At 52.6% G+C, this 25,091-nt stretch overlaps 7 protein-coding genes across 7 annotated transcripts; 5 read left to right on the plus strand and 2 right to left on the minus strand.

Annotated features, from left to right (window-relative positions):
• Positions 1-183: 183 nt before the first annotated feature.
• PV08_02336 (uncharacterized protein) lies at positions 184-777 on the plus strand (the record flags this gene model as incomplete). The annotated part of the gene is made up of 1 exon (XM_016376695.1): positions 184-777. The coding sequence occupies one exon, from the start codon at positions 184-186 to the stop codon at positions 775-777; it is 594 nt and encodes a 197-aa protein (XP_016238265.1).
• Positions 778-1,476: 699 nt separating this feature from the next.
• On the minus strand, positions 1,477-3,222 carry PV08_02337 (uncharacterized protein; the record flags this gene model as incomplete). Its single annotated transcript, XM_016376696.1, has 1 exon — positions 1,477-3,222. The coding sequence occupies one exon, from the start codon at positions 3,220-3,222 to the stop codon at positions 1,477-1,479; it is 1,746 nt and encodes a 581-aa protein (XP_016238266.1).
• A 3,203-nt stretch (positions 3,223-6,425) lies between these two features.
• Positions 6,426-12,980, plus strand: PV08_02338 (uncharacterized protein; the record flags this gene model as incomplete). The annotated part of the gene is made up of 3 exons (XM_016376697.1): positions 6,426-6,601; positions 6,659-10,046; positions 10,092-12,980. The coding sequence occupies 3 exons, from the start codon at positions 6,426-6,428 to the stop codon at positions 12,978-12,980; spliced, it is 6,453 nt and encodes a 2,150-aa protein (XP_016238267.1).
• An 807-nt stretch (positions 12,981-13,787) lies between these two features.
• PV08_02339 (uncharacterized protein) lies at positions 13,788-16,598 on the plus strand (the record flags this gene model as incomplete). Its single annotated transcript, XM_016376698.1, has 1 exon — positions 13,788-16,598. One exon carries the CDS (start codon positions 13,788-13,790, stop codon positions 16,596-16,598), a length of 2,811 nt encoding a protein of 936 aa, XP_016238268.1.
• Positions 16,599-17,371: 773 nt separating this feature from the next.
• Positions 17,372-17,953, plus strand: PV08_02340 (uncharacterized protein; the record flags this gene model as incomplete). Its single annotated transcript, XM_016376699.1, has 1 exon — positions 17,372-17,953. One exon carries the CDS (start codon positions 17,372-17,374, stop codon positions 17,951-17,953), a length of 582 nt encoding a protein of 193 aa, XP_016238269.1.
• Positions 17,954-18,945: 992 nt separating this feature from the next.
• PV08_02341 (uncharacterized protein) lies at positions 18,946-21,190 on the minus strand (the record flags this gene model as incomplete). Its single annotated transcript, XM_016376700.1, has 8 exons — positions 18,946-19,184; positions 19,241-19,421; positions 19,471-19,669; positions 19,720-19,850; positions 19,901-20,297; positions 20,365-20,435; positions 20,488-20,532; positions 20,585-21,190. The coding sequence occupies 8 exons, from the start codon at positions 21,188-21,190 to the stop codon at positions 18,946-18,948; spliced, it is 1,869 nt and encodes a 622-aa protein (XP_016238270.1).
• An 833-nt stretch (positions 21,191-22,023) lies between these two features.
• Positions 22,024-23,499, plus strand: PV08_02342 (uncharacterized protein; the record flags this gene model as incomplete). The annotated part of the gene is made up of 2 exons (XM_016376701.1): positions 22,024-22,924; positions 22,997-23,499. The coding sequence occupies 2 exons, from the start codon at positions 22,024-22,026 to the stop codon at positions 23,497-23,499; spliced, it is 1,404 nt and encodes a 467-aa protein (XP_016238271.1).
• Between the last annotated feature and the right edge of the window lie 1,592 nt (positions 23,500-25,091).

The following is a 25,091-nucleotide window of genomic DNA, read 5'->3' on the forward strand; positions in this document are numbered from 1 at the left end:
CGAACTACTCGTGCGACCATTCCTGAAGACTATTGTCCCCTACACGATATTTGCGACACTCGGTCATTCGTAACGCATCTCTCCTTCCACGCCCTTGTCGACAAACATATCCGTACTTCGGCCACAAATACTTTTTGCACATTGATGCCGCTTTCGTGGCAAGCGAATCCATAATGTCCACGTATGTCCACTGTCACGTATCTGATATCTCTAGCAACCCGATCTACGTCTGACTGCCGCAGAAACCGATACTCGTCACTCAACCGACGAGCGGCGCCTTCGTCTGCTCTGTTCCAAGACTATCCAGGCTCCCGGCCGTCATCCTCGTCCTCCCCCCGCCCAGGTTATGCCTACAATTCACAGCCGGACCGGCCTGCGTCCTCTTCTTCACCGTACATGAACCCATACTCTTCTACAAACGGCTCGACCCATGAATCACATTCCTCCTTCCGGCCCGCCACGCCGAATTCAAAGGGCCAATACTCTACGTCTGTGCTCGAGGAACTCGAAGCGCAGAACGAAATTAGCGCCACGACCCTCCTGTCCCAGAAAGTCTCACAGTTGAAGACGCTCACCGTCGCGATTGGTGACGAGATAAGAGACTCGAGTGCGCTGGCCAGCCAGATCAATGACACCTTCGAGAACACTGGGGTGCGGTTACGCGGTACCATGAGGAGGATGCTTAGGATGGCCGAGCGGACGGGCGTAGGGTGGAAAGCATGGGTGTTGTTTTTCATCGCAGTATGGGCACTCTTTGCGTACGTATGGTTGTTCTAGCATGGCAGGGTGCTTGGGAAAATGCACACGATACATTTAACATGCGGCTCGCCCGTCGAGATTGAATGTTCGTTTGTTTGAACGCAGTGGCAACGCACAACTAAGTTCACTGTTGCCCAGAGCCATACAATTTGAAGATGATCAGGCGGTGCCAGTGAAAAGAATCCATCACGGCTTCGCCATCCATGATGATAGTCAGTTCTCGTGTTTGCACGGCCAATTTTTGAAGCCCATGTTGGTTTCTTGTACACTACCAGAAAAGTTCAGACTCAAGTCCATGTTGCAGGGCGTTGTTGTGGGACGGGTTCATTCATCATCGTTTATCGGTCTACGCGGTTTTCGAGTACATGACGAAGCGAGGAAGCCTTACCACGCGGGATGGAGGAGAGGAGAAGAAGACAGTTCAGGTGGTTAAAGAGTCCTTGTGTATGGAGTCGGTGTCCAGCAACCTCTTGTCCAGAGGTGACCTTGTCCAGGTGGTCATTTGGTGCAGGCATGAAGCCCAAGGCTACATTGCTTCGAATGTAAACCATCGAGGATGTCGACGAAGGACATGAATACCACGCTATTCGATCTGTGAGAGGAATGAACTTACACGACTATATTCATTGTATCATAATACAAAATCATAATTGTAACCTTGACTGGCATAACAATTCTGGATATCATAATTCGGACCGTGGTATGCTAGCATACCCTTCATTGACCGGCTCTTCTCCTCGAATTCAAGAAGCGACCACTTCGTCTCTGCGCTTGAGCTTGTTCCTGGCCTGAGTCCTGGCCGCCGCCAATTTGATTCACAGGCGTACTCAATTCGGCTCCGACTTGTCCGAGGCTTGACACGCCAGGTGACGGTGTGAACAATCCTCCACTAGACAAACTAACAGCACCTGAGACCGTTGTGGCCGCCGCAGAGGTGAGCCCTCTTCTCGCTGCTCGACCAAACAACGTTCGCCTGGCGCTGCCACCAACTGCAGCGGCTGCACCATCAAGCCAGGCTCGCGCGGCTGTGGCCCGTGAAGGACTATCACCAGCGCCGTTTCGTCGTCTTTCAGGTCCGGAACCTGAAGCTGTCTCCATCGCGTCGGCACCGCGAACTGTCGGACGTACATGCACTCTGGGCCCCGTCGACGCGAAGGGGTCATCGTCCCTTGTATCGACGTCACCATCCAGAGGACTGTCCAACATCGCGGGTGTCTGTAGGTATTCAGATTGCAGTTGGGCTTGGGTTCCTCTATGTCGGTTCCCTGACATGACGCCAGTGGCAGCAGTCTCACGAGGAAATCCGCCCCTGGTACTGGGTGTTGGTCTGTGAGGATTACTCGTTCTTGATCGCGTGTGAGGAGATGCAATCCAGGAGGAGCCTGAAGTCCGCGAAGCAGCAGATGCCCGTGACGGCCCGCCTCTGGACCTCTGCATCTGTGTGGGCTGTCCCAGATCCATCCTGTCTCCTGATTGCCCCAATTGTCCAGGCAGGATGGAAATGTCCATCTCGCTCTCTTCGGCCTCCGTGTCGGTATGTTCCCACTGACCCTCGTCTGCGTCGGGCACGAAGTCGTCAAGATCTCTCTCACCTTCCATGCCCATATTCTGCTCATCCTCAAATATCTCATCTTCATCGAGCATCGCATTAGCTAGATCTTCAGCCTCTTGCTCGTCGTATTCGTATTCACTGCCCGGCACCGGTACACGTACACCGGCGACATGCAGGTGCCTGCCGTGTCTTGCACTTGAAAGTTGACCACTGTCCCCCTGCCCGTCCTCGTCACTGTCTGGCTCTCTCCTGGAATCGTACACCCATGGCTCGCTCTGGTCCTGAGCCTCCTCGTCTCCGTCGTCGTCGTCGTTTTCATTCTCAACATCGTCGTCCTCTCCATCATCAGCTTCAGGAACTTCGTCGTCGAGATCGCCCTCCATGTCAAAACCCGTGTGCATCATGGCCTCACTATCTTCGTCCTCAACCCAACCCTCCTCCCCATCATCATCTTCGTCATCCTCTTCTTCTGCATCGGGAATGTCCCCATCCAGATCTCTGTCGTCTTGGGTTTCTCCGCGAGCATCCCTAGCCGCCAGCCGCTCTTGCTCTTCGGCCTCCAAAGCTAGACGTTCTTGCAGCTCAACCTCGCGAAGCTGCTTCTCCACCTCTTCACGTTCGAGCTCCTCTTCACGTCTGCCCAGCATCGTCTTTGCGCAACCGGCGGGCTTGAGCCAGCTATACCCGTACATTGCTATGGCCATTTTTCGCTGCACGATGTTTCTCTCGTCCATGGACAGTATCGCCAGATTCGTGTTGCGAGCCATTGCGGCCTGGGATTTGTGCCGCCGGGCATAGTTGGGAGGGTGTGGTGACTGTTGACTGGGTTCGAGCGATGAATGAGAGGGTGGTGCAGGGAGCAGGGAGGAAGCCGGCGGAGGGAATAAGGGAAGCGTGGTTGTGAGCATCATCGTGAGTTGGCTTGTTGTAGTTAGTTAGAGTATAAGCATGTTCGAGAGATTGTAGAAGGATTTTATTGTTTGTTAATCAGCGAAGAAGGGCGTTGTTTACATGGCAATACAAAGTACAAAATCAATGCGGGGAAATAAATATTCTGATAGAACAGGGTGTGATGCTTCCGCAGCCTCAGCAGCCTCCGCAGCCTCACCTGGTATTCGTACTCGCACGCTGTGAATGGGTTTTTCACCGGTTTATGAATTCTCCTAGAATAACATTCAATGGCAGCTCGACAGCATTACTGGGACTTGTTATGATGGATGCTTCAAATTGCTCCTACCTTCATCATCACACAAACGATGACCTGTGCTGGCCAAAATTCGACAGAGACTGCCGGTCCAGGCGCTCCGATTGAACAAAGGCCTTTCTTCCCAGGGAGGCGTCGAGGCCAATGTCCGTGGCAGACAGACGTGCATGTCAACATGTTGTCTTCAGTCAGCATACCTGGATCTGGCTACCTAAGCTAGGCAGATACTCAGCACACAGCAACCAGCGAATTGGGTATTCGTGATTGGAGTGCAAAAATTATCCTCATCCGATGGATGAATCCTTGAGTCACGGCTGCTTCGTTCATACAGGATCACATATGCTCGGTCATGTAGTCCTTCCATAACCGAGTCATCTCATCGAGGGGGGCGAATGCCCGCGCAAGCACGAGGATCATGGCTGCAATGGCTATGGGATGGGCAGCAACCCACGTTGACTATACCTGAACACAACTGCACTGTACTTCCAACTGAGACGAGGAACCGGTTTCCCCCGAAGCTGGACATCCTGTGAAACCCATCCACGAAATTGGTCGTGGAGCAAAAAATATTTTCATGTGTCGACGAAATGGACGACACGAGGCGCCCGGCTGACAAACCGAGAAGTTTGTTTTTCCAGTTAGTGTCGATGCGAGATACTATCAAAGATCCCTACAGGCTACAGGTAGCTAGGCACATATTCCGATGCCTCCAACGGAGAATTCCAAGCAAGCCGTGACATGGTGCGCCCGAAATGTCAGTAAGGAAGAGATCCTTGACAAAAGCAGTCGCCAAATTTCAGCACATGTGAAATCCTGGAATGCAGAAATCTTATGCGGAATGTCAAGTCCATATTTCCGAAGAGACCGCGGCCAGAATACGAGACAAGACAGTCCAGCCCGCCCACTCGTACACCCTGGGTATGGATACACGGTGTCGAATACCGAGAATGCGGCTGGGGTCTGGAAGTCTTAGCCAGATGGGCCAATGAAGGAACCCGCATTACTCTGTCGCATATGCGGCCTGAAGTCAGAGCAAGGTGGATAGACACGACTAGGGCACAACAATAAACAAATGTTATGCAGGGCCGTGGAGCCAGCCTGAGCAACCTTTTTAAGCACTGGAGATCTTGGGCAACGGGCGTTCCGACGTCGGCAGCCTCACAGTCACCAGACCACAGCCCAACACTGCAACGGACGACCCTCCTGTCCGGCGGAGACGACTCTGACCGGAGGCGTTGGTCGGCTAAACTTCTGCTATAGCGACTGGCCAGTGCTGTCTACGAGTATCCGTACGGTGCAGTGCTTACAATATAACCCGCCCGCGCTGGCCTCCCCGTTCTTCGACAAATGGGGGTTCTTTCGTCTATGCAACCGATCTGATTTGTTGACGCACGCATGCAGTGCATAGTGAATTACCCGAGCGTGGGGTGCAGGTTGCTGACGCTCAGGCTGAGAGCAATGCTTGAAACAGACATTTTGTCCTGTGGTACTGTAGGGTTTAGTATTTTGTAGTCATGACACTATGTGCTTCTCGATATGGTTGCAGCTGCAGTGTTTGGGCGATCAAGTGCTGGCGGTCCAGCTGACAACTTGCTGAGTGTACGAGCGAGAGGAACCACGATGCAAGCCAGGAAAAAATTTTCATTTCACTAGCTGGCAGCCTATCTACCGGGCGACACCGGAATGATTGAGCACGAACAGTCAGAAGAAGGACGGAAACACAGCTTGCACAGGACGAGCACGCTGCCAATGCCGAAGTGGACACTGCGCAGTTCCCTCCTTTGGGGTTACCAATGGCAGGCAACAGGACAGGACAGAGATTTGTGCGAAGGCTGACGGAGAGGACGAGGAAGAGGAGAGGGCGGAGGTTCGTACGAGCGCGTAGGTGCTCTCCGAGTCCGTAAGCGAAGTGCAGAAAAGATCCTGGCATCTAGATTGAGGTGGAGAGATGCAGCTCGGGCGCAGGCATAGTGAGGGTATGACACACAGAAGCAGGTGATGCTGGATGCTGAAGTCGTAGGGCGAGGCTCGTGGTGTGTGAAGCTCGTCGAGTCGTCCTGCCGGTAGCGGCGAAATCTTTTTCAGTTGCTCCAATGAAAATGGTAATCGAAGTCAAAAAAACCGCCACGATTGGCCGCGGCGGCTCTTATCAGCACATGCAAGATGATGGAGCTTTGGAGCTTGAGCAGAGGAGCAGAGGAGCAGATGAGCAGAGGGGGAGAAGAGCAGGGGAGCAGGGGAGCTCGCCGGGAGGCATGCAGCATGATGCCTTTGCAACGGGCATGGTTGGCTGGCGGCTCCCCCACCTTCGTTAGGCTGGCCCTAGGCTTAGCATGCCCATCACCATCTCCTCCTCAGCACTGTCCAGTGTAGAGTACGTGTAGTACGAGTAGAGAGAGCGCACCCACGGAGGAGGGTTTTTGTTTCCGAGCGCCTGGTGGCCACTGCGGCCTCTGCGGCCTCTGCTCCCTCTGTTTGCCTGATGAGATCAGTCCTGGTCCTTCACGCCATCCGCTCTTCTCTTGGCCCTGTGCTCCGTCGTAGTAACACCGAGGCTGTGAATGGCTCTTCTCGTCCTGACAACGAAACGGCAAGTGAGAAAGTCTGGTGCAAAAAACCCCACACCCATTTATTCTTTTCCTTCTCTTGTCCACCCAATCTTCCATTTCTTCTTGTTCACCACGCTCCAAGCTCCCAGTCTGTCCAGTCTCCTCGCCATCGTCGGACTCGACACTCAATCGTCCCATTGCTGGAGCTCGTGCTACAGAGAGACAGCCTTCCTGCTGCCGAGTGCTTGAACCCCTCCATCCCCTCGCCTTGCCCTCCTCCCGTCGACCGATCTGACCGGCGTCGCCACCTCCCTTCATCCTACTTCCCTCGTGAGCCAAAGAGTCGCCTGTCGACCATAGGATGGGCCTGCCAACGGTGGACTCACACAAGCAAGAGAACGAAACACCAGAGGTTCAGGAAGAGTACACGCCGTACCAGCCCGAAAAGGGCTATGGATGGGGCGAGGCTTTGCCTGAGAAGCAAGGTCTTTACGACCCTAGCCTCGAGAAAGATGCCTGTGGTGTAGGCTTCGCTGCGTAAGACTCTCCGGCTCCCCTCCGCTCGTCCGGTCTCTGTTCTAACCATCTTCACAGCCATATCAAGGGCAAGCCAAGCCACAAAATCGTGAGCGATGCGCGCAATCTGCTTTGTAACATGACCCATCGAGGTGCGGTCGGTTCAGATGCACGAGACGGCGATGGCGCCGGCGTCATGAGCTCTATCCCTCATAAATTCTTTGTCAAGAATTTCGCCCGCGAGGTCGGCGTAGAGCTGCCTCCTCTTGGCCAATATGCCGCTGGAAATCTGTTCTTCAAGCCAGACACTGAGATGCTGAAACATGCCACCCTCAGCTTCGAGGAGGCCGCTCAATCCCTGGGCCTGCGCACCCTCGGCTGGCGAGAAGTCCCCCGCGACTCTACCCTCCTTGGCCCCGCTGCCCTCTCGAGAGAGCCCATAATCCTGCAACCTTTCGTCGTCCTGGCCTCTGCCTACGGCACTGGCAATAAGCCCGACATCACAGATCCTGAGCAGTTTGACGATGTTGAGTTCGAGCGCAAGCTGTACATCCTGAGAAAAACCGTCTCACATGACCCCCGGTGGAAGCCGTGGTTCTACGTGTGCTCCCTCAGCAACCGAAACATCGTCTACAAGGGCCAGCTGGCTCCGGTGCAGGTATACCAGTACTACCATGATCTCGTATCCGTAGATTATGAAGCTCACTTCGCCCTCGTCCACTCGCGGTTTTCCACCAACACTTTCCCCTCGTGGGATCGGTCCCAGCCCCTTCGGTGGCTTGCCCATAACGGCGAAATCAACACGCTACGAGGTAACAAGAACTGGATGAGAGCTCGTGAGGGCGTCTTGAAATCCGACCTCTTCGGTGAGGACCTTGAGAAGCTGTTCCCCATCGTCGAAGATGGTGGCTCCGACTCTGCGGCCTTCGACAACGTGCTTGAGCTCCTTGTCATGAACCGTGTACTTTCGCTTCCCGAAGCAGTCATGATGATGGTGCCAGAGGCATGGCAGGGTAACACCGCCATGGATGCTGGAAAGGCTGCCTTCTACGAATACGCAGCCAATCTAATGGAGCCTTGGGATGGTCCAGCACTTTTCACCTTCTCCGACGGTCGCTACTGTGGTGCCAACCTGGACCGCAACGGTTTGAGACCCTGCCGGTACTACGTGACCGATGATGACCGCATCATCTGTGCCTCAGAAGTCGGTACCATTGCAATTGAACCCGAGAGAGTCATAATCAAGGGTCGTCTGCAGCCCGGTAAGATGCTTTTGGTGGACACGCAAGCCGGACGCATTATCGACGATGCTGAGCTCAAAGCAACCGTTGCCAACCGCCAACCTTTCCAGCAGTGGCTTGACAAGAACCTCATGAAGATGCCCCAGGTGTACGAAGCCTTGTCCAAGGAGGCTGACTTGAGTTCTAAACTCACAGAGTCTTCTGTCCAAGAAGATGCTAGGCTCAAGGCCTTCGGCTACTCCTTTGAACAGGTCAGCTTGCTCCTCGCACCCATGGCGGCTGATTCTAAGGAGGCCCTGGGTTCCATGGGTAATGATGCGCCTCTTGCATGTCTGGCACAGCAACCGCGACTGCTCTACGAGTATTTCAGACAACTCTTCGCTCAGGTCACAAATCCCCCAATTGATCCCATCAGAGAGGCCATTGTCATGTCGCTAGAGTGCTATGTTGGGCCCCAAGGTAATCTTCTAGAGATGGACGAGTCCCAGTGTGGGAGACTATTGCTTCCCTCACCCATCCTGGAAACCGAGACCTTCAACGCTCTCAAGAACATCAACCTTTATAACAAGGATTGGTCTGTGCGTACCATCGACATCACTTTCGAGAAGTCTGCTGGCGTCGACGGGTTCATGAACGCCCTTGACAGCATCTGCGATTCCGCCACCGCGGCCATCGAGGAAGGGGATAAGATCATCATCTTGTCCGATCGGGCGACGAGTGCAGACCGCGTCTCCGTCCCGACCCTTCTTGCCACTGGCTTGGTTCATCATCATTTGGTCCGCAACAAGTGGCGGTCTCGAGCTGCCATCATCGTCGAAACCGCCGAGGCCAGGGAGGTACATCACATGTGTGTTCTCCTCGGCTACGGTGCCGATGGAATCAACCCATATCTTGCCATTGAGTGTATCCTCAAGCTCAATCGTGAAGGCATCATAAAGAAGAAGCTTACCGACCAACAACTGATTGCAAACTATAAGGCTTCTTGTGATGGTGGCATACTCAAGGTGATGAGTAAGATGGGTATCTCGACTCTCCAATCCTACAAGGGTGCGCAGATTTTCGAAGCCTTGGGTATCGATGACGCAGTGGTCGATCGGTGCTTTGCTGGTACCGCCACGCGTGTCCGCGGTATGACTTTCGAATTGATTGCCGAAGACTCGTTCGCTTTCCATGAACAAGGCTTCCCGTCACGGCACGTTCGGGACATTCCAGGTTTGCCCGAAACTGGCGAATACCATTGGCGTGACGGTGGCGAAAACCACATCAACGACCCTGTCAGTATCGCCAACATCCAGGATGCTGTGAGGACGCACAATGATAAGTCCTACGAGGCTTACTCGCTCTCTGAGTACGAGCAGATCAAGAACTGCACACTTCGCGGTATGCTGGACTTCGATTTCGACCAGCGCCAGCCAGTACCCATTGACCAGGTTGAGCCTTGGACCGAGATCGTTCGACGATTCGTGACAGGTGCCATGTCCTACGGCTCCATCTCTATGGAGGCGCATTCCACATTGGCTGTCGCCATGAATCGCCTGGGCGGCAAATCGAACACTGGTGAAGGTGGTGAAGATCCTGAGCGAAGCCTCAAGATGGAGAACGGAGACTCCATGCGCTCGGCCATCAAGCAAATTGCCTCGGGTCGTTTTGGCGTCACCTCCAACTACCTCGCGGACGCCGATGAACTTCAGATTAAGATGGCCCAAGGTGCGAAGCCTGGTGAAGGTGGTGAACTTCCCGGCCATAAGGTTTCTGAGCCCATCGCTCGTACCAGACATTCTACCCCCGGCGTGGGTCTCATTTCCCCGCCACCCCATCATGACATTTACTCCATCGAGGACTTGAAGCAATTGATTTATGACTTGAAGTGCTCGAACCCTCGTTCCAGAGTCTCTGTCAAGCTGGTGTCCGAGGTGGGTGTCGGCATTGTTGCAGCTGGTGTAGCCAAGGCCAAGGCTGATCACATCTTGATCTCCGGCCACGATGGCGGTACTGGTGCTTCCCGATGGACTGGTATCAAGTATGCTGGACTTCCATGGGAGTTGGGTTTGGCCGAAACCCATCAGACTTTGGTTCTCAACGATCTTCGAGGTCGTGTCATCGTTCAGACTGATGGACAAATCCGAACTGGACGTGACGTTGCCATTGCCTGTCTACTTGGTGCCGAAGAGTGGGGTTTCGCGACCACGCCACTCATTGCGATGGGCTGCATTATGATGCGCAAGGTAAGCAGTAACGTTCTCAGCGCTTGAACCCGCTAACAATTTTAGTGTCACTTGAACACCTGCCCTGTCGGTATTGCCACTCAGGATCCTTTGCTGAGGAAGAAGTTCCAAGGTACTCCAGAGCACGTCATCAACTTCTTTTATTATATCGCCAACGAACTTCGTGCCATTATGGCTCAGCTGGGCTTCAGAACTGTCAATGAGATGGTTGGTCGTGCTGAGCTCCTGAAGGTCCGTGAAGATCTTCGCTCGCGAAAGACCGAGAATCTTGACTTGTCCCTCATTCTTACGCCGGCTCACTCAATCCGCCCTGGTGTCGCCACCTACAATGTCCGCAAGCAGGATCACAAGCTGCACACTCGCCTTGACAACAAGCTAATCTCCGAGTCAGAGCTCGCGCTCGAGAAGGGCCTGCCATGTCGCATTGAAACTGACATTGTCAACACCGACCGTACATTGGGTGCGACTCTTTCATACCACATCAGCAAGCGATATGGTGAGGCTGGCTTGCCTCAAGATACCATCCACGTCAACATCAGAGGCTCGGCTGGTCAATCATTCGGCGCCTATCTTGCTCCTGGTGTCACGCTGGAACTGGAGGGTGATGCCAACGATTATGTTGGTAAGGGTCTGTCTGGTGGTCGCTTGATCGTCTACCCACCGCGCAGCGCTGTCTACAAGGCCGAAGAGAATATCCTTATCGGCAACGTCTGTCTCTATGGTGCCACTAGCGGTACATGCTACTTTAGAGGTGTTGCGGCCGAGCGATTTGCTGTCCGAAACTCTGGCGCTAATACTGTTGTCGAAGGCGTTGGTGACCACGGCTGCGAGTACATGACTGGTGGCCGCGTCGTTGTTCTCGGAAGCACCGGGCGCAACTTCGCTGCCGGTATGTCTGGCGGTATCGCATATGTTCTTGACATGAACCAGGACTTCCATTCCAAGATCAACATGGAAATGGTTGAAGTCTCTGGCGTGGACGACCCCTCCGAGATTGCATTCCTACGTGGCATGATCGAGGATCACCATCACTACACCGGTTCCGAGCTTGCCGCCCGTATTCTGCTGGAATTTAACCGTGCTCTTCCACGTTTCGTCAAGGTGCTTCCCACCGACTACAAGAGAGTGTTGTTGGAGCAGGCAAAGAAGGCGGAAGAAGCCAAGAAAGCCGAATATCCTCTGCCCATACTTCCAGGCAACCCTGTGCGTAACCTGCACCAGGAACAACGCGACGCGGCGCATGAGAAGGAAGCCAAGCAGAAGAAGGCTGAGATGCTCGATATCGAGGAAGGCATCAACGGCGATGCAGACAAGGCCAAGCAGAAGGCGGCACTTGTGCTCGACAAGACTCGAGGCTTCATGAAATACACTCGTCGCAGTGAGAAGTACCGCAATGCCAAGACCAGAGTCAAAGATTGGGCTGAGTTGTCATCTCGTCTCAACGAGGATGAACTGAAATACCAGTCTGCAAGATGCATGGACTGCGGTGTCCCCTTCTGTCAGTCCGAAACCGGATGCCCGATCTCCAACATCATTCCCAAATGGAACGAATTAGTGTTTCAAAATCAGTGGAAGGATGCCCTCAATCGTCTTCTGATGACAAACAACTTCCCCGAGTTCACTGGCCGTGTATGCCCTGCTCCGTGTGAAGGAGCTTGCGTGCTTGGTATCAATGAGGACCCGGTGGGCATCAAGAGCATTGAATGCGCCATCATCGACAAGGGATTCGAAATGGGCTGGATGGTACCAACTCCACCTGCTGAACGCACCGGCAAGAAGGTGGCTATCATTGGCTCAGGCCCTGCTGGCTTGGCTGCTGCAGACCAACTGAACCGTGTTGGTCACAGCGTGACTGTGTACGAGAAATCGGACCGCTGCGGCGGTTTGCTGATGTACGGTATTCCCAACATGAAGCTCGACAAACGCATTGTCCAACGACGAGTGGACTTCATGGCCGCCGAAGGTGTCAATTTCGTCACAGGCGTCATGGTCGGACCTGGCGAAGAGATCACTTTGGAATCTCTGCGCAAGAGCAATGATGCAGTCATCATCTCCACTGGTGCCCAAGTGCCTCGAGACCTCAAGATCAAGAACCGAGAAGCTGAAGGTGTCCATTTCGCCATGGAATTCCTCCATGCCAACACCAAGTCGCTCCTCGACTCAGAACTGGGTGATGGCAAGTACATTTCGGCCAAGGACAAGCATGTCATCGTCATCGGCGGTGGTGACACTGGTAACGATTGTATTGGTACTTCACTGCGACACGGCGCCAAGTCTATCACGAACTTTGAGCTTCTGCCCCAGCCTCCACCGGAGCGTGCTCGCGATAACCCCTGGCCCCAGTGGCCAAGAATCTACCGCGTAGACTACGGTCACACTGAAGTCAAGCAGCACTATGGCAAAGATCCTCGCGAGTACTGCGTCATGACCAAAGACTTTGTCATGGAAGATGGCCGCGTTGTCGGTATCAATACGAACCGCGTTGAGTGGACCAAGTCAGCAACTGGTGCCTGGGAAATGAAGCCCAAGGAGGGCAGCGAACAGTACTTCCCCGCGGATCTTGTCTTGCTCTCGATGGGTTTCCTTGGACCCGACGATCGACTTTTCGAGTCCGAAATCGAGCTTGACCCCCGCAAGAACATCAAGACCCCCAAGAACATGTACAACACCAACATTCCGGGAGTGTTTGCAGCTGGAGATTGCCGTCGTGGCCAATCTCTCATTGTCTGGGGTATCAACGAAGGCCGACAGTGCGCCCGACAGGTGGATAGCTTTTTGATGCATACCGGTTCCGTCCTTCCCGTCACTGGCGGTATCGTCAGACGAGCTCAGCATGACTCTGTTCCACCACCACGTGAGTCCAAGGCTCACAAGCAGGGCGACATGGCTCATGCTTCTGAGGAGATGAAGCGTGTCCCAGAAATCAAAGCTTGAAGAGTATGACAGTAGGGGACATCACGAACATATGAGCATGAAATGCGGCATGAATTGGTCACAGGGTGGATTTTTTTTGTTCTTGACCGTTCAGAACCAAAAACACCAAATTGATCATTGTGACGAAACGTTTCACGAATGAAGAAAAATGGAGGCGATGCACATCGACAAATCTACGGATCATTTCACGGCTAGCAGGTTTTGATGATGACACATTGGGAGGGAAGGCCGGTTTTCTCTTTCGCGCCTCTTACAATCGTTCCTGAGCGACGGAGTTTCAGTCTCATGAGATTTCCACGGTCCTTTCTTTTTTTGATTTTGGTTCATGTTGATATTTTTCCTTTTTCGAAACAAGACGTGATGAATGCACGGGATATTATAAATCACAAAAATTGGATTATCGACCGATGATGCTACAGACTGCCAGCCAATTGGGATATGTACCATAAGGAACAGGAGTGAGTGTCTAGTAGGTAGATGAGGTAGCAGGTACAAAACCTTTTTCTTTTTTTATTTTCAGTTAAAAGTATCGGGAACACATTTCTTCAAATCACAGTCTCTTTCCATCGTCGAGAAGCTGCCACAGGCGTGCAACCTCTTTTCCATGTACGGTGAGAGAAACGATGGCTAAAGGGGGGAAAAGAAGGAGGAGAGAAAAGGGCAGCCAGCGTCGGGCGCCAGCCAACGCACCAGGCACGTGACTGGACCAGTATAGAGCCAGCCTTTTCCCTCACAACGCGCCATAAGAAATCGATCTCTCGGCGCACTTCCTCTTCAGCAGCGGTATTCAGGCTATTGTGTTGCATGATGTCTCGTTTGCCCCTAAATCCACCTATAATTCTCTCTAATCAACAGCCAGGTGGATGGTGGCCTCTACAGCAATTTACGAGACCCCAAAGGCCGCTACCTGGCTATTTTGAGGCGCCGAGGAAGAAGAATGTGATAACAGTCAACGGAGACGTCGTCACCCCCAGGAACGAAGGACCTCGAGCGCCAACACTGTCGGAGGGCCCTGAGGCGACCGGAAGTGCTCCCGAGTTTGATAAAACCAGTGATGGAGTCTCCACGGAGTGGGCCGCCCAACCCAGCAAAGACCAGCCAGCTTCAAAGTTGAATATTTATGCACCAGTTCATGTCCCTGACTGGCTTCTTGCTATCAACGAGTCGGTTGCAGTTGATGTCCCCTGTACTACCCTGTGCCATTTTGACGCAGAGGAGTATGCCGCCGCCTTCGGACCAGACACCCATGTTCAGCCTCGTGACGAATGGTCTGTCCCTCTGGGCCTCCCCACTCCCGATCGTCAGACTCCTGTCGAACCACCACACTATCAAGACCGATTTATAGCTCTTCTGCGAGACGAATTCGCAGCTCTTGAGCAGCGGTTGCTTTACTATTCGCTATACAATCATCGTATTGTGATGTGGGATCCTCACCAGCTGCTCTTTGAAGTACGTGTGCCTGGCTTGCGCGAAGACTCGCCTCGTGTCGATCTGGGTGATATCGTGCTTGTTCGGCCCATTACTGTATCTGACCCCCGGGTCGTGTTTAGCCAAAACAAGGTGTGGCGAGACCATATGCGGAAAAAGGGACAATGCCACCCGGCCTTCGAAGGTACAGAATATCGTGCGGTGGTATGGGGCCTCAACCGCGCCAACGAAGCCGTCTTCCTTCGCATTGAAAATGGAAGCAAGTGTCCTCAAACTGCCAACCTCAAATTCATCTTGCAAGTGCCCAAGACGATGTCACTGGTGTCCGCCGTCCAGTCCATCGACGCCGCACTTGGCTCATCCGATACCTTGCGGTCCATGCTTTTCTCGCAGAGATCGGACGCATGCATGCAGGAAAAACTATCAGCAGCCTCCTTCGGCATAGATTGGCGAGATGCCTGCCTCAACTTCGAGCAACAAAAGGCTGTCGCAGCTGTCGTTGCGGACAGATATGGGACGGTCCCCTACCTCGTATCAGGACCACCTGGCACGGGCAAAACAAAGACCATCGTGGAGATAGCCCTTCAGCTGGTTGCGCGAAAGACATCGGCTGTTCACCCGCACCTCCGCATCTGCGCACCATCCGATGCGGCTGCAGATACTCTCGCGCTTCGACTTTCGCTTCACCTTGACCGAAATCAGCTGTTTCGACTCAATAGCTGGACTCGATCCTTCGCTGAAGTACCTGACAAACTCATCCTGTATTCACACACCGATTCAAACAGCCTTTTCAGTCTGCCACCGTTTGGCCGACTGATGTCGTACAGCATCGTAGTCACCACCTGTCGAGATGCCAACATACTCATTGAAGCACGTCTGACCAACAAAGATCTGGCCCAACTAGCCTTCAACTCCATGAGGGCGGTATCCCCCTCGACTGTAGAGGGCCTGACTACCCCACTCCTACACTGGACAGCTCTTCTTCTCGATGAAGCCGCTCAAGCTACCGAACCAGAATCTCTCATCCCGCTCTCAGTAGTTCTACCACTCTGGCAGCTCCCAAAGTGTCAACTTGTCTGCCCACAGTTTGTCCTCGCCGGTGACGAATTCCAACTTGGCCCACGCCTCGAATCACACGCGCAGAAGACCGGTCTCGAAATCTCTCTTTTCCAGCGCCTCTTCAATCTCCCCTTCTACGCCGACCACCCCCTCTCTATCACCAACGGCCTTCAACCTCTCACTCGCAAGAAACTCCCATTACCGCGACCTGCCTTCACGAACCTTACCCGCAACTACCGCTCCCACCCAGCCATTCTCTCTGTCCCCTCCTCGCTCTTCTACTTCGACAACCTCATCCCAGAATTCACTCCCTCCTCAGCCACCACTACGTCATGGCCCGGCTGGCGCAAGCCAAACTGGCCGGTGCTCTTCATCCAGAACTCCGGCCCCGATGAAGTTGATGATATTCTTGCTGGTGATGGCACAGGTGTCGGCTCCCTCTACAATAACGACGAGATCGGCATTGTGCTCACCCAAGTTCAGACCCTTTTGAACGGGATACCCAATCTGAAACCCGAGGAAGTCATGGTCATGTCTCCCTTCCGCGCGCAAGTTAAGAGGATCAGAACAGCATTGAGGAAAGAAGGGATGGCCGCGGTCAACGTTGGGCCATTAGAAGCATTCCAGGGGCTGGAGAGCAGGATCGTCATGTTATGCACGACGCGTACAAGGCGCGGGCCTGAAGGGGACGAGGCTAAATTTGTGAAGATGGATCAAGGGCGTGGGTTGGGGGTGATTGATGAGCCCAAGCGGTTTAACATGGCGATGACAAGGGCGATGGAGGGGTTCATCGTGGTTGGCGATCCCGTCACCCTGGTTTGCACGGGCGATACCTCCTGGCGGAACCTCATTGCGTTTTGTGTGAGGAACGGGCTCGTCGAGGGTGAGTTCGGTGAGATTGAGGAGCAGATGGAGGGGTGGGACGTGAAGGAGGGAAGGTTGGAGCGTGCTTTGAGGCGGAAGGAGGTCGGCGTGGAGGAGAAGGGCGTGGTGGGACTGAGGGGGTTCGTGGAGAATGGGGAAGAGGAAGGAGAGATGATGCTGCCTGAGAGCATGGAGGGCGACGAGACCGAAGACGGGGTGGCGAGTGAGATGGAGGAGGTGCTGGGGGATGACTATAGCACATCGTAAGGCCTGGATCATGACAGCCAGTCGTGACGCGCGCACAGCCGTTTGATGTGAATTCAGCCCGGGCTGCTGTAAGTTGATGTTCCCTCTCTCAGGCAAACCTGGACATGCGTGGACTGGACATCACGCAAAGATTTTTTTTGTGTAGCTCGTCAATGGGTACTGTACTGGACCAACAATGCCGTGGGAGATATGATACATTTTGTTTCGGATCCGAGGTTCAACCACTGTCTACTGTACCAAGCTGCGATGACGGTGTACTTCACATTTCGAATGTCTGGACACTTCTCTGAGGAAACCACCAGTGCTTACAGTCGAGGTAAAAAGCAATCGGTCTTGTTGGTGACTTGTTACATATGATGTTGAAAGCTACCTACCACCAAAGCGCTTGGCAGGGACAATGGGCGGAGCCACAATCTGCCCCGTTGTTTTTCCCGAGCCGCTTAAGCTTATCTCGGCCTGATAAGCCCAGTTCCTTCAAAAAACGACAAAATCATCTCCCAAATACTCCCCGTACAGACAGACGGGGAGTTTTCCAGCTTGTACCATCACAGCTCACAAGTCAAGGTGCAGGGAAAAATTCCCGCCGAATTGGGCGGCTGGCACCGCCGCTTTTCACCGCTATAAGAACCCGGTCTCCCATCCCAACTCTCTCCCTTCCCTTTCAACGTTGTGTTTCCTTTCTCCCCTCCGTTCACCATGACGCGCCCTGCCGTGCTTTCCACTTGGACACCGCCCGGACCTCCCCCCTATGCCGCATTACGTCCCCATCCTGGATGTGTCGTGCCGTAGATGAACGAGACAACGTCTACGCCCTGCTGAGCCTGGCGTCCGATGCTGCATCCACGGGAATCCTCCTGGACTATCGTATCAGACCACTGTCACACGTGTACACCACTGTGGCGCGTGGAATGCTGCAAGGTAAACCATTTGACTGGATGAAGAAATCATACCTTGCGTGGCGCGAGCATGGGAGAAGATTTGTTCAGCTGCTTGACGCTCGAGAAGCTGGAGAAGAGGCGGTGGCTGAGTTCATGGCGAACACCCTACATGACACTGGTTCGCAGCCGACTTTCCTTGACGGCGGTATTGTAGTGGGTGATTTTGACCAGCCCTTACCCTGCCAGAACAGGCGTCTTGCTTGGACTTCCTGCGGAGCATTGGCTCTCGTGCCGCGGTTCACTGCGCCAGCGGATATCCTCTTCATAGCTGAGGTGGCTCCTGCCCCTTCGGCTTTACGGCATGTTGAGCATGACCGGTATTTGATGCTCGGAGGATCATACATCCAGGGATATATGTTTGGCGAGGCATGGACGGATGAGAGGTTGAAAGATATGCACGAAGTTGTACTTTCATGATGCGTTGGCGTTCGAAGGGGTTCTCGGTGGTAACGCGAGATATGAGGTACTGAATGGAATTCTCTGAAAACGAAAGGGACGATGATCGGCTGCGAAGGTCGAACGGGGCGTGGCTCTTGCCAAGAGAGACTGTAGCCTTGGGTTTTCCATACTCAAGAGGTCCCAAGCATATGTCAGAAGCCCACAGACCGCGAGACCTGGCAGCTCAGTGGCCCATATTGTAGTCATGTGAAAACCGAGAAAAAACATCTCTGATCTTGGGAATTGTCATTGGTGAGATACTGCAGGGTCATCTTATGTCGAAACCTACGTCACACAACATGGGAAACTGGTGTGCATCGCACGCCAAGTAGACATATATGACAGAACCGTGATATTTGGTCGATCGGCGTTTGGTGACGTTTGAATAAGCTCGGTAAGTATCCACAAAGGCGGTCCTAAGCTTTATCCACGATGTGGATGCCGTACAGCGCTGTATCCAAGGAGCGGGTGACGTGGTCCTCCGGTTTTCTGGTCCCAAGTTTGCGGCTTGCTCAGCATTGTTGAGCTTCAGCTCTGGCAATTTTGCCACAGCATGATCCTGCGGAGCCGAAATGGCGGTGGGTGTTTGCTTGCACTAGCGATCACGCAAACGGCTTCTCAGAATGCTCATGGGCCTTGTTGTGCACGGTTGTGGGGGCACGGTTCCCGCTGGGTTTGAGAAGCCACGTCTTGAGAGAGTTGATCCTAGAATTTGGATGACTCTCTTTTCCTGGCAAAATCAGGTTAGCATATTCGTTATCCGGGTGTTGGCATTCGCTAATTTCCTGGTGGGTAGCTCATTCCCTGGTTACACCAGTCACGTTCAGAGCATGGCCTACCCAAGGCTAGTGTAGGACGGAAGCACTCAAGAAGGAAACCAAAGGTTCCTTTGAAAACGCGTAGATCAATTGCTTGCATCTCACGCCGACTCATTGTCGGAATGATCGAATCAAACGTGATCTGTATCTGTGCTAACAGGCCTCGCCTGGTTTGAAGGCTGCTGCGATGTTGATTTGTTGCCCATAGGTTACCACACCCTCCACGCCAGGGACAATCAGCTGCCAGTCGGTCTTCACGCCAGTCACAGTAGACCTTAGGGTGTAGGGTATCTTGTAGTACGGCCTTCCGCCTTTCTTGGGGGGATGTTCTTCCAAACAGCTCACATCAGCAGTCGAGAAGTCTGCTTCCAAGCGACAGCGATCTATAATGTCTGAACATTGCACGTTAGACGAGCATTTCATCCTTCGGATTGTCTCTCGAACTCACGAAGGTTTTTCTGTCGCATCTGTGCAAGCGTCCAGTGGTCCTTTGGATTTTTTTCATCCGACATATATAGTTGACAGAAGAACTCCTCTCGAGAATTCCCGCTCTTGAAGTCATAGTCCGCGTTGATGGTCCAGGCGAGGTCCCGTATGTCAAGGACTTTATTTTCTTCTAGAGAATCGCCCTAGAATACTCAGTACGAGCAATCCCTTCTAAGGTCAAGCCAAACTTACCGCCTTATACACCCACAAAATGCAATCATTGACCACCGCTTTATCTTCATGTTCATCCTGTTCTTTGAATCTCTCATCATGTTTCTTAGGGTCGAATTCTTCTTGTTGTGCAATCCCGTAGCTTGTGCGCAGGCAGCGGTCTCCGACAAAATGGGGGTTCAATGACCGCAAAACCGAGCCGCGAGCTACAGCAGTCTCACTTGTAAACATTAGAAATATGCTTTTAAATAATCCATAGAAATAACGAACTGATTTGACTCGGGGCTTCGTATCTCGATCTTGTACGAAGGGAACGAGTCCTCACGAACGCTGCCATAGAAGTTTCTGATCGTTTTGCGGAGATATGCCGATGCTGAAAACCCTCCGACGAGGATGATAGACTGTGATAGTTGGTAAGCATAACCCTTTTCTACAATCTGGTGCTTAAGACCTTGACCAGAGGAAATTCGGCAGGTTGATGAAAATGCTTGTGAACTGCCTGTATCTGCTCGGTAATGAGTGGAATGATCTTATCAAGAATGATCTGGTCGAAGAATTCAAGCATTGTCATTCTGTCCGGAATTAGTGCTCTCTTCACAGACGTTTTTGGAAGCGCTTGCCTGGGAATTGAAACAAGATTGTTTTGGAGGATGCCATCCCTGTTTTTCTTCAAGCCTGGTACCTCGCAGAAAGGGTCATCGGTAGTCGAATCGTCAAATGCACGTTTAGCCCACTCAAACGCCGAGGAAGCTTCTTCTATGAGCCGCTCAAATTCCGAATCCGGGTATTTGTTCTTTTCTTTGACTAGCTTGGATCTGAACCACTTGCGAAACGCCAGATTGATGAGACTAGATCCACAAGCAACACCTAGCGTTCAGGTCAGTTGGGTCCACAGCAAATTTGTACTGTAGCTACCCGCCTTCTGCAGTTGAGACCTCAGAAACACGGAATGGACTCTGATGCTCCAGGAGATAAGCTGCAAGATCCTGGAATATGTCAACACAACTCGAAGATTGACGAGACGAGATATGCTCGCACCACAGTTCCTCCACCTGCGTCAACAACCACGAAAATGTCTCCGATCTAAAACGAATGGTTAACAATCCTGTCATCCAGCACAACGTGACTTCTATACCTGCAGATTCCCTCTGTTATTGAGACCCTGTTCCATCAGCACAGAAAGAGCGGCAGCTTCCTGCTCCGCTACTATGTCAGGTTCGGGTAATTCGGCAAGTTCGGCGGCTTGCTGCATTATGCGTACGGAGTTCGGACTCCAGGCAGGGGGGACAGAGAGAACGAGATCTTTCTGACAGCTCTCGAAAAAGGCTTCTCCATCACTGGCTGCAATACGGGAGAGCGCGTGGCGCCACATTTCGTGAAGGAAATCGGCAATGGCTCTTGTTATCGAAACACCATACTGATCGAGTACAGATTGTATCCGGGCTTTGTCGTTGTCCAAGTCTTTTGTATCCGACAGCAGCAGCTTGACCAATTCCACAAGGGGAGTGTTGGCGGATGTTTTCGACTTTTGAGAGATGAGAGCTCTCCGAACTCCATTCCCCCACTCGTATTTTTTGTCGCCACGTTTGAGGTAGAGAGAAACTGTGGGCACCTGATCATCGAAAGAGCGTCCTATACCACTACTAGGATAGCCTCGGATGTAGGATGGCTTGACAGTACTCAAGTCAACCGTTCGTTCTGAAGCGAAAGCATAAGCAGCCGAAGAGAACGGTAGTGCCATAGTCTATTGCGATGACGTAGCGTTTTTGTCCGCTAGTGTGAAGCTTGCGGTTGAGCTCATCTCTCAGGATCTCCCCAATTTGATTTGGGAGTTTCTCTCGCCGTGATCTCTGAGCCTCTATGATGGCATTTTCGGAGTCGCGGTCCCCGGAGGCTTGTCGAGGTTGTTTTTCTACATCTTTTTGGCGAACGACCAGAGTTTTCTTCGTTCCCTTTCGCGGCATGGACGACAAATTAGGGAACAAATTCCTGGGTTCTGCAAATAGCAGCAAGGCCACTTGTTATGTTGAGGAAAAATGCTGGTGAGAATGTCACAGTGAAAAGGGACGAGGTTTCGGGTCTGTGTGGTGTAAAGGTTATTACTGGTAGTGATGGGCAAACAACACTTATGTGCTTTTTACCTGCAGCCTCTCAGCCTGACTGATTCTGCATCATTCGTATACACCACAGTGCAATTGGCCTATCAGATTTGAGGATCGCCTCACCGACAAGCCTAAAGGAGACCCCTCATGGGAAACAGGCAACCGTAAGGCAACAACTGCAAGCCACGTCGCAAAGACCAGGCGCCTGCAGCATTTCCACGTACAGAACAACTAGGGCGTGCGCCTGTAGCAAGCCACTCTGAAAATCGACCATCACCGCACTGACAGGGAATATTGACAGGATGTAGCAAAGCGGCCACACCGCTGTTTGGATTTTGCCGAATTTCCTGAAGATACATTGGACTTCTTCTCACCTCCAACATAGTGTTGTCCTCCCGAGACATCTGCAAACGACTCTCTCTAAACGCGAGCAATCCTTTGCACAATCCCAAAACCCAGAGTCCTCATCATTATGTCGCACGTTCCTTGGAATTCTGAGACTGTCAACTCTCTCTTTGATTACCTCGATGCCAACAGTGACCAATTCGCCAACTCCGACGCCAGGAACAAAGTTGGATTCCCAGAATCAGCCAAGTTCATTTCCCGAAAATTCAGTATCGACCCCCCATTTTCAGCCCAGCAAGTCAAGAAGAAGTTTTCCAACTTATGGAACAAGTACAAGAAAGCTGGGTTTACTTCCGAGCAACTGTTCAAAGAAGGGAGATCCTGTCTCAACTTGCCCACTAGGTTTGCCGCAGATTCACCTGACACAACCTCGTCAGCCTTGAAAGGTGACCATTCAGAGCCGGACCCTGAGGAACCGCGAAACCTTGAAGCCGAGCCAACAGTGGTGCGGCGAGGCCAACGACGAACGGAGCCTGAAAAGACATCGAAGTCCGATGAATGTGCTGCATTAAGGAAGGAAATCGAAAAGCTCAGGACTCACTTGGCATCAGAGAGCAGAACTGAGCGCGGACCACAGGATTTGCTTTCGCAAATCATGCGTCTCGAACCGTCGGATCAGAGTATTCGGCTTGCGATGGACGACATGGTTAAGATTATCCGCGGTATAGTTCATTCCTATCAAGATGAAGGGTTTGGACAAATGATTCCAGAAATGTCAATTATTGAAAAGAAATTCCCGGGGCTCTGCTCTCTCTGCGAACAGGCTTTGCAGGTTCAGCCACAGGAATCGCTCTTTCGGTACACAGCAAGTCTGAGTTTGAAAGTAGGGCCTCCAGACAACGCCGAATTGCTGAGGAGCTTGATTGGGGCCGCGATTCACAATTGGGCGTTGGAGTCGGAGTTTCCAGAATTTTCCGGCGGGAATGACCCAGTGTTGAGACAATCTTATCGTCTAGTTCGAAAAAACTGTAAGTCCTTGATTGATTCGGCTTGGCTTTAGTCGTCGCTTTCATAACTGGTCACCTAACGTGAGAATGCAGATGGGCTCATTGCAGAAATGCACCACCGGCAGGCTTTGACGAAGTCATTCATCGACGAGGAACACTTTCAGCGGAAGAATCTACCCATAAAGGCAGAAGAACTAGCAATAAACCTGGCCGGCGCTCTATCTCGGTCATTGGCTCCTGATGGCAACTTTAAGAAGGTCGTTTACCCCAGCCACTGGATTGATTATGAACCCAAGATTCGCACTCTCTTTGAGAAAGCTCTGTCGCTGTGTTGCAAGCTGAAATTGTGCGTTTCTGATAGCCATTGCTTTTTTTGGCCGGCGCCAGGCACGAAATTCAACGTCGAGACAATGACAACCGGCCAAGATGAGGAGAATTTTCCAGAGGTGCGGGTGAGACTCACATTATTTCCGGGCCTTGCCGCGTCTTCAAACGAAGACTTCACGAGCGAGGAAAGTGATGATGCAAGGCTGCTTCGTGGACTACGCCAAAGCAAGGACGGCGAGGTGATCGTCAGAGCGTTGGTCTTAGTTTGAGGTGGAGCTCGGCAGGAAAAGCTTGGTCACAACCGTGAAACAACAGGTAAATGACTGAAGGAAATCGTCTATCAAGCGGACGCCGCCTCTTGGTTTCGTGATGGCGTCGCCAAAGCCACGGCACATAACAGACAGCACAGGTGCTTATCGGAGAGTTCGGTGAATTGTTTGATGGCTCAGGTAGCGAGGTCGGGATCCTCTAAGAAGCAGGGCTGTACATCCTGGTGTCCTTTCGAGTATCTTGATGACAATCGTGCCAGCTGACAAAATCGTGCGGCCTCCTGTGTTTAGCCGGGGAAAGCACACCCAGAAAAGTTTCGAAGTCCAAGATCAAACCAATAGAGGCTGTCCAGCATCATCAAGACCTCGACGCAGGCCACCCTCGAACTTTTTTGCAACCTTGACATCTGAGGCTTTCTTCAGCCACGCCGCCCCTCGTAGATCGCCGGTTATTAAGTTAGGAGCACCACGGCTCTTCATCCGCACCTACTGCATATTCCCGCAATTATGCGAGAAGATCCGCGCCCCCTAAGCCCGAACCCTTGAACGCACACTCTAAATCGACGTCTTGATGAAAAACTCCGAACCGAAACACTCAGCTACCGCAGTTGTGGATACTCTACTCGCCCCTATGCACGTGTCCCGCAGGCGAGTTGGGCTTCAATTTCCAGGCTTTGGTGCACGACGCCTGCCCTGGTGCTTGCCAGGGCCGGCCACCCGTTCTGGGCACGAGTCGGCCGAAACTACCTGGGCTTGCACATGAACTGTGTGCAGATCTGCTACACACGCCGTCACCAGAAGTACAGGTTGTGATGAGTTTGATGAGCAAAGAGTTAGCTCAGCCTGTCGTTAAATAACCTTGTAATATGGTATAAGTATGTTGTTGATCCTTATTATCTGACGTCGGCTTCTTCACCTATCATTCAGTCAGCACTATGACCTCTTCTTTCCGTCATTGACCCCGCCATAAGGCACATTTGCAATTCTTTGCCCCTGGTAATGGCCCACAGTGCAGCGTGGTAGCTTTTACGTAGGATAGTATAGCTGGCAGAGGGATTCTGCACGGAGAGGAGAGAGACAAAGGTCGCGGTCGCTGGCCTAAAGGTAGAGCTTGGTTGCAGTCGGTCGTGTATGTTCATAAAAGATGGGTGACGAGACGCGGTTCCAGAGGACTTCGTGAGGGTTAGAGAATGTGCTCTTCTGTAGCAGACGGTGAGAAGATCCATCAAGATCCTTGCTGCGCGTCCTTCGGGCGCCATACTTGGGGCAGTGAAGGCATCCATTCTGTCGGCGAATGGACGATTCCGTTGAGTCTGAAGGGGACTATTTCTGGTCCCACTGAAGCCGGCATGGGTGGAGAGTCAAGTCTGCGACGGGAGGCTAGGGTCCGCATTTTTGGCACCGAGGGAAAACAACCTCCAAGAGCGGCGGCACCTATGGCCATATTCGGAGGGAAATTTCCCTGCAACTTCCGTTGGACTGTCAAGTCGGTGCCGGGAAATCTAGTGTACGGTTCACCGAAACAAACTCCCCGACATGCCCTAAAACCAACAGCTCAAGTTATGGTGTAGGGAACATTCCCGCCGAATGTG

This window comes from Exophiala spinifera (genome assembly GCF_000836115.1).
Source record: "Exophiala spinifera strain CBS 89968 unplaced genomic scaffold supercont1.2, whole genome shotgun sequence".
Taxonomy (NCBI): Eukaryota; Fungi; Ascomycota; class Eurotiomycetes; order Chaetothyriales; family Herpotrichiellaceae; genus Exophiala; species Exophiala spinifera.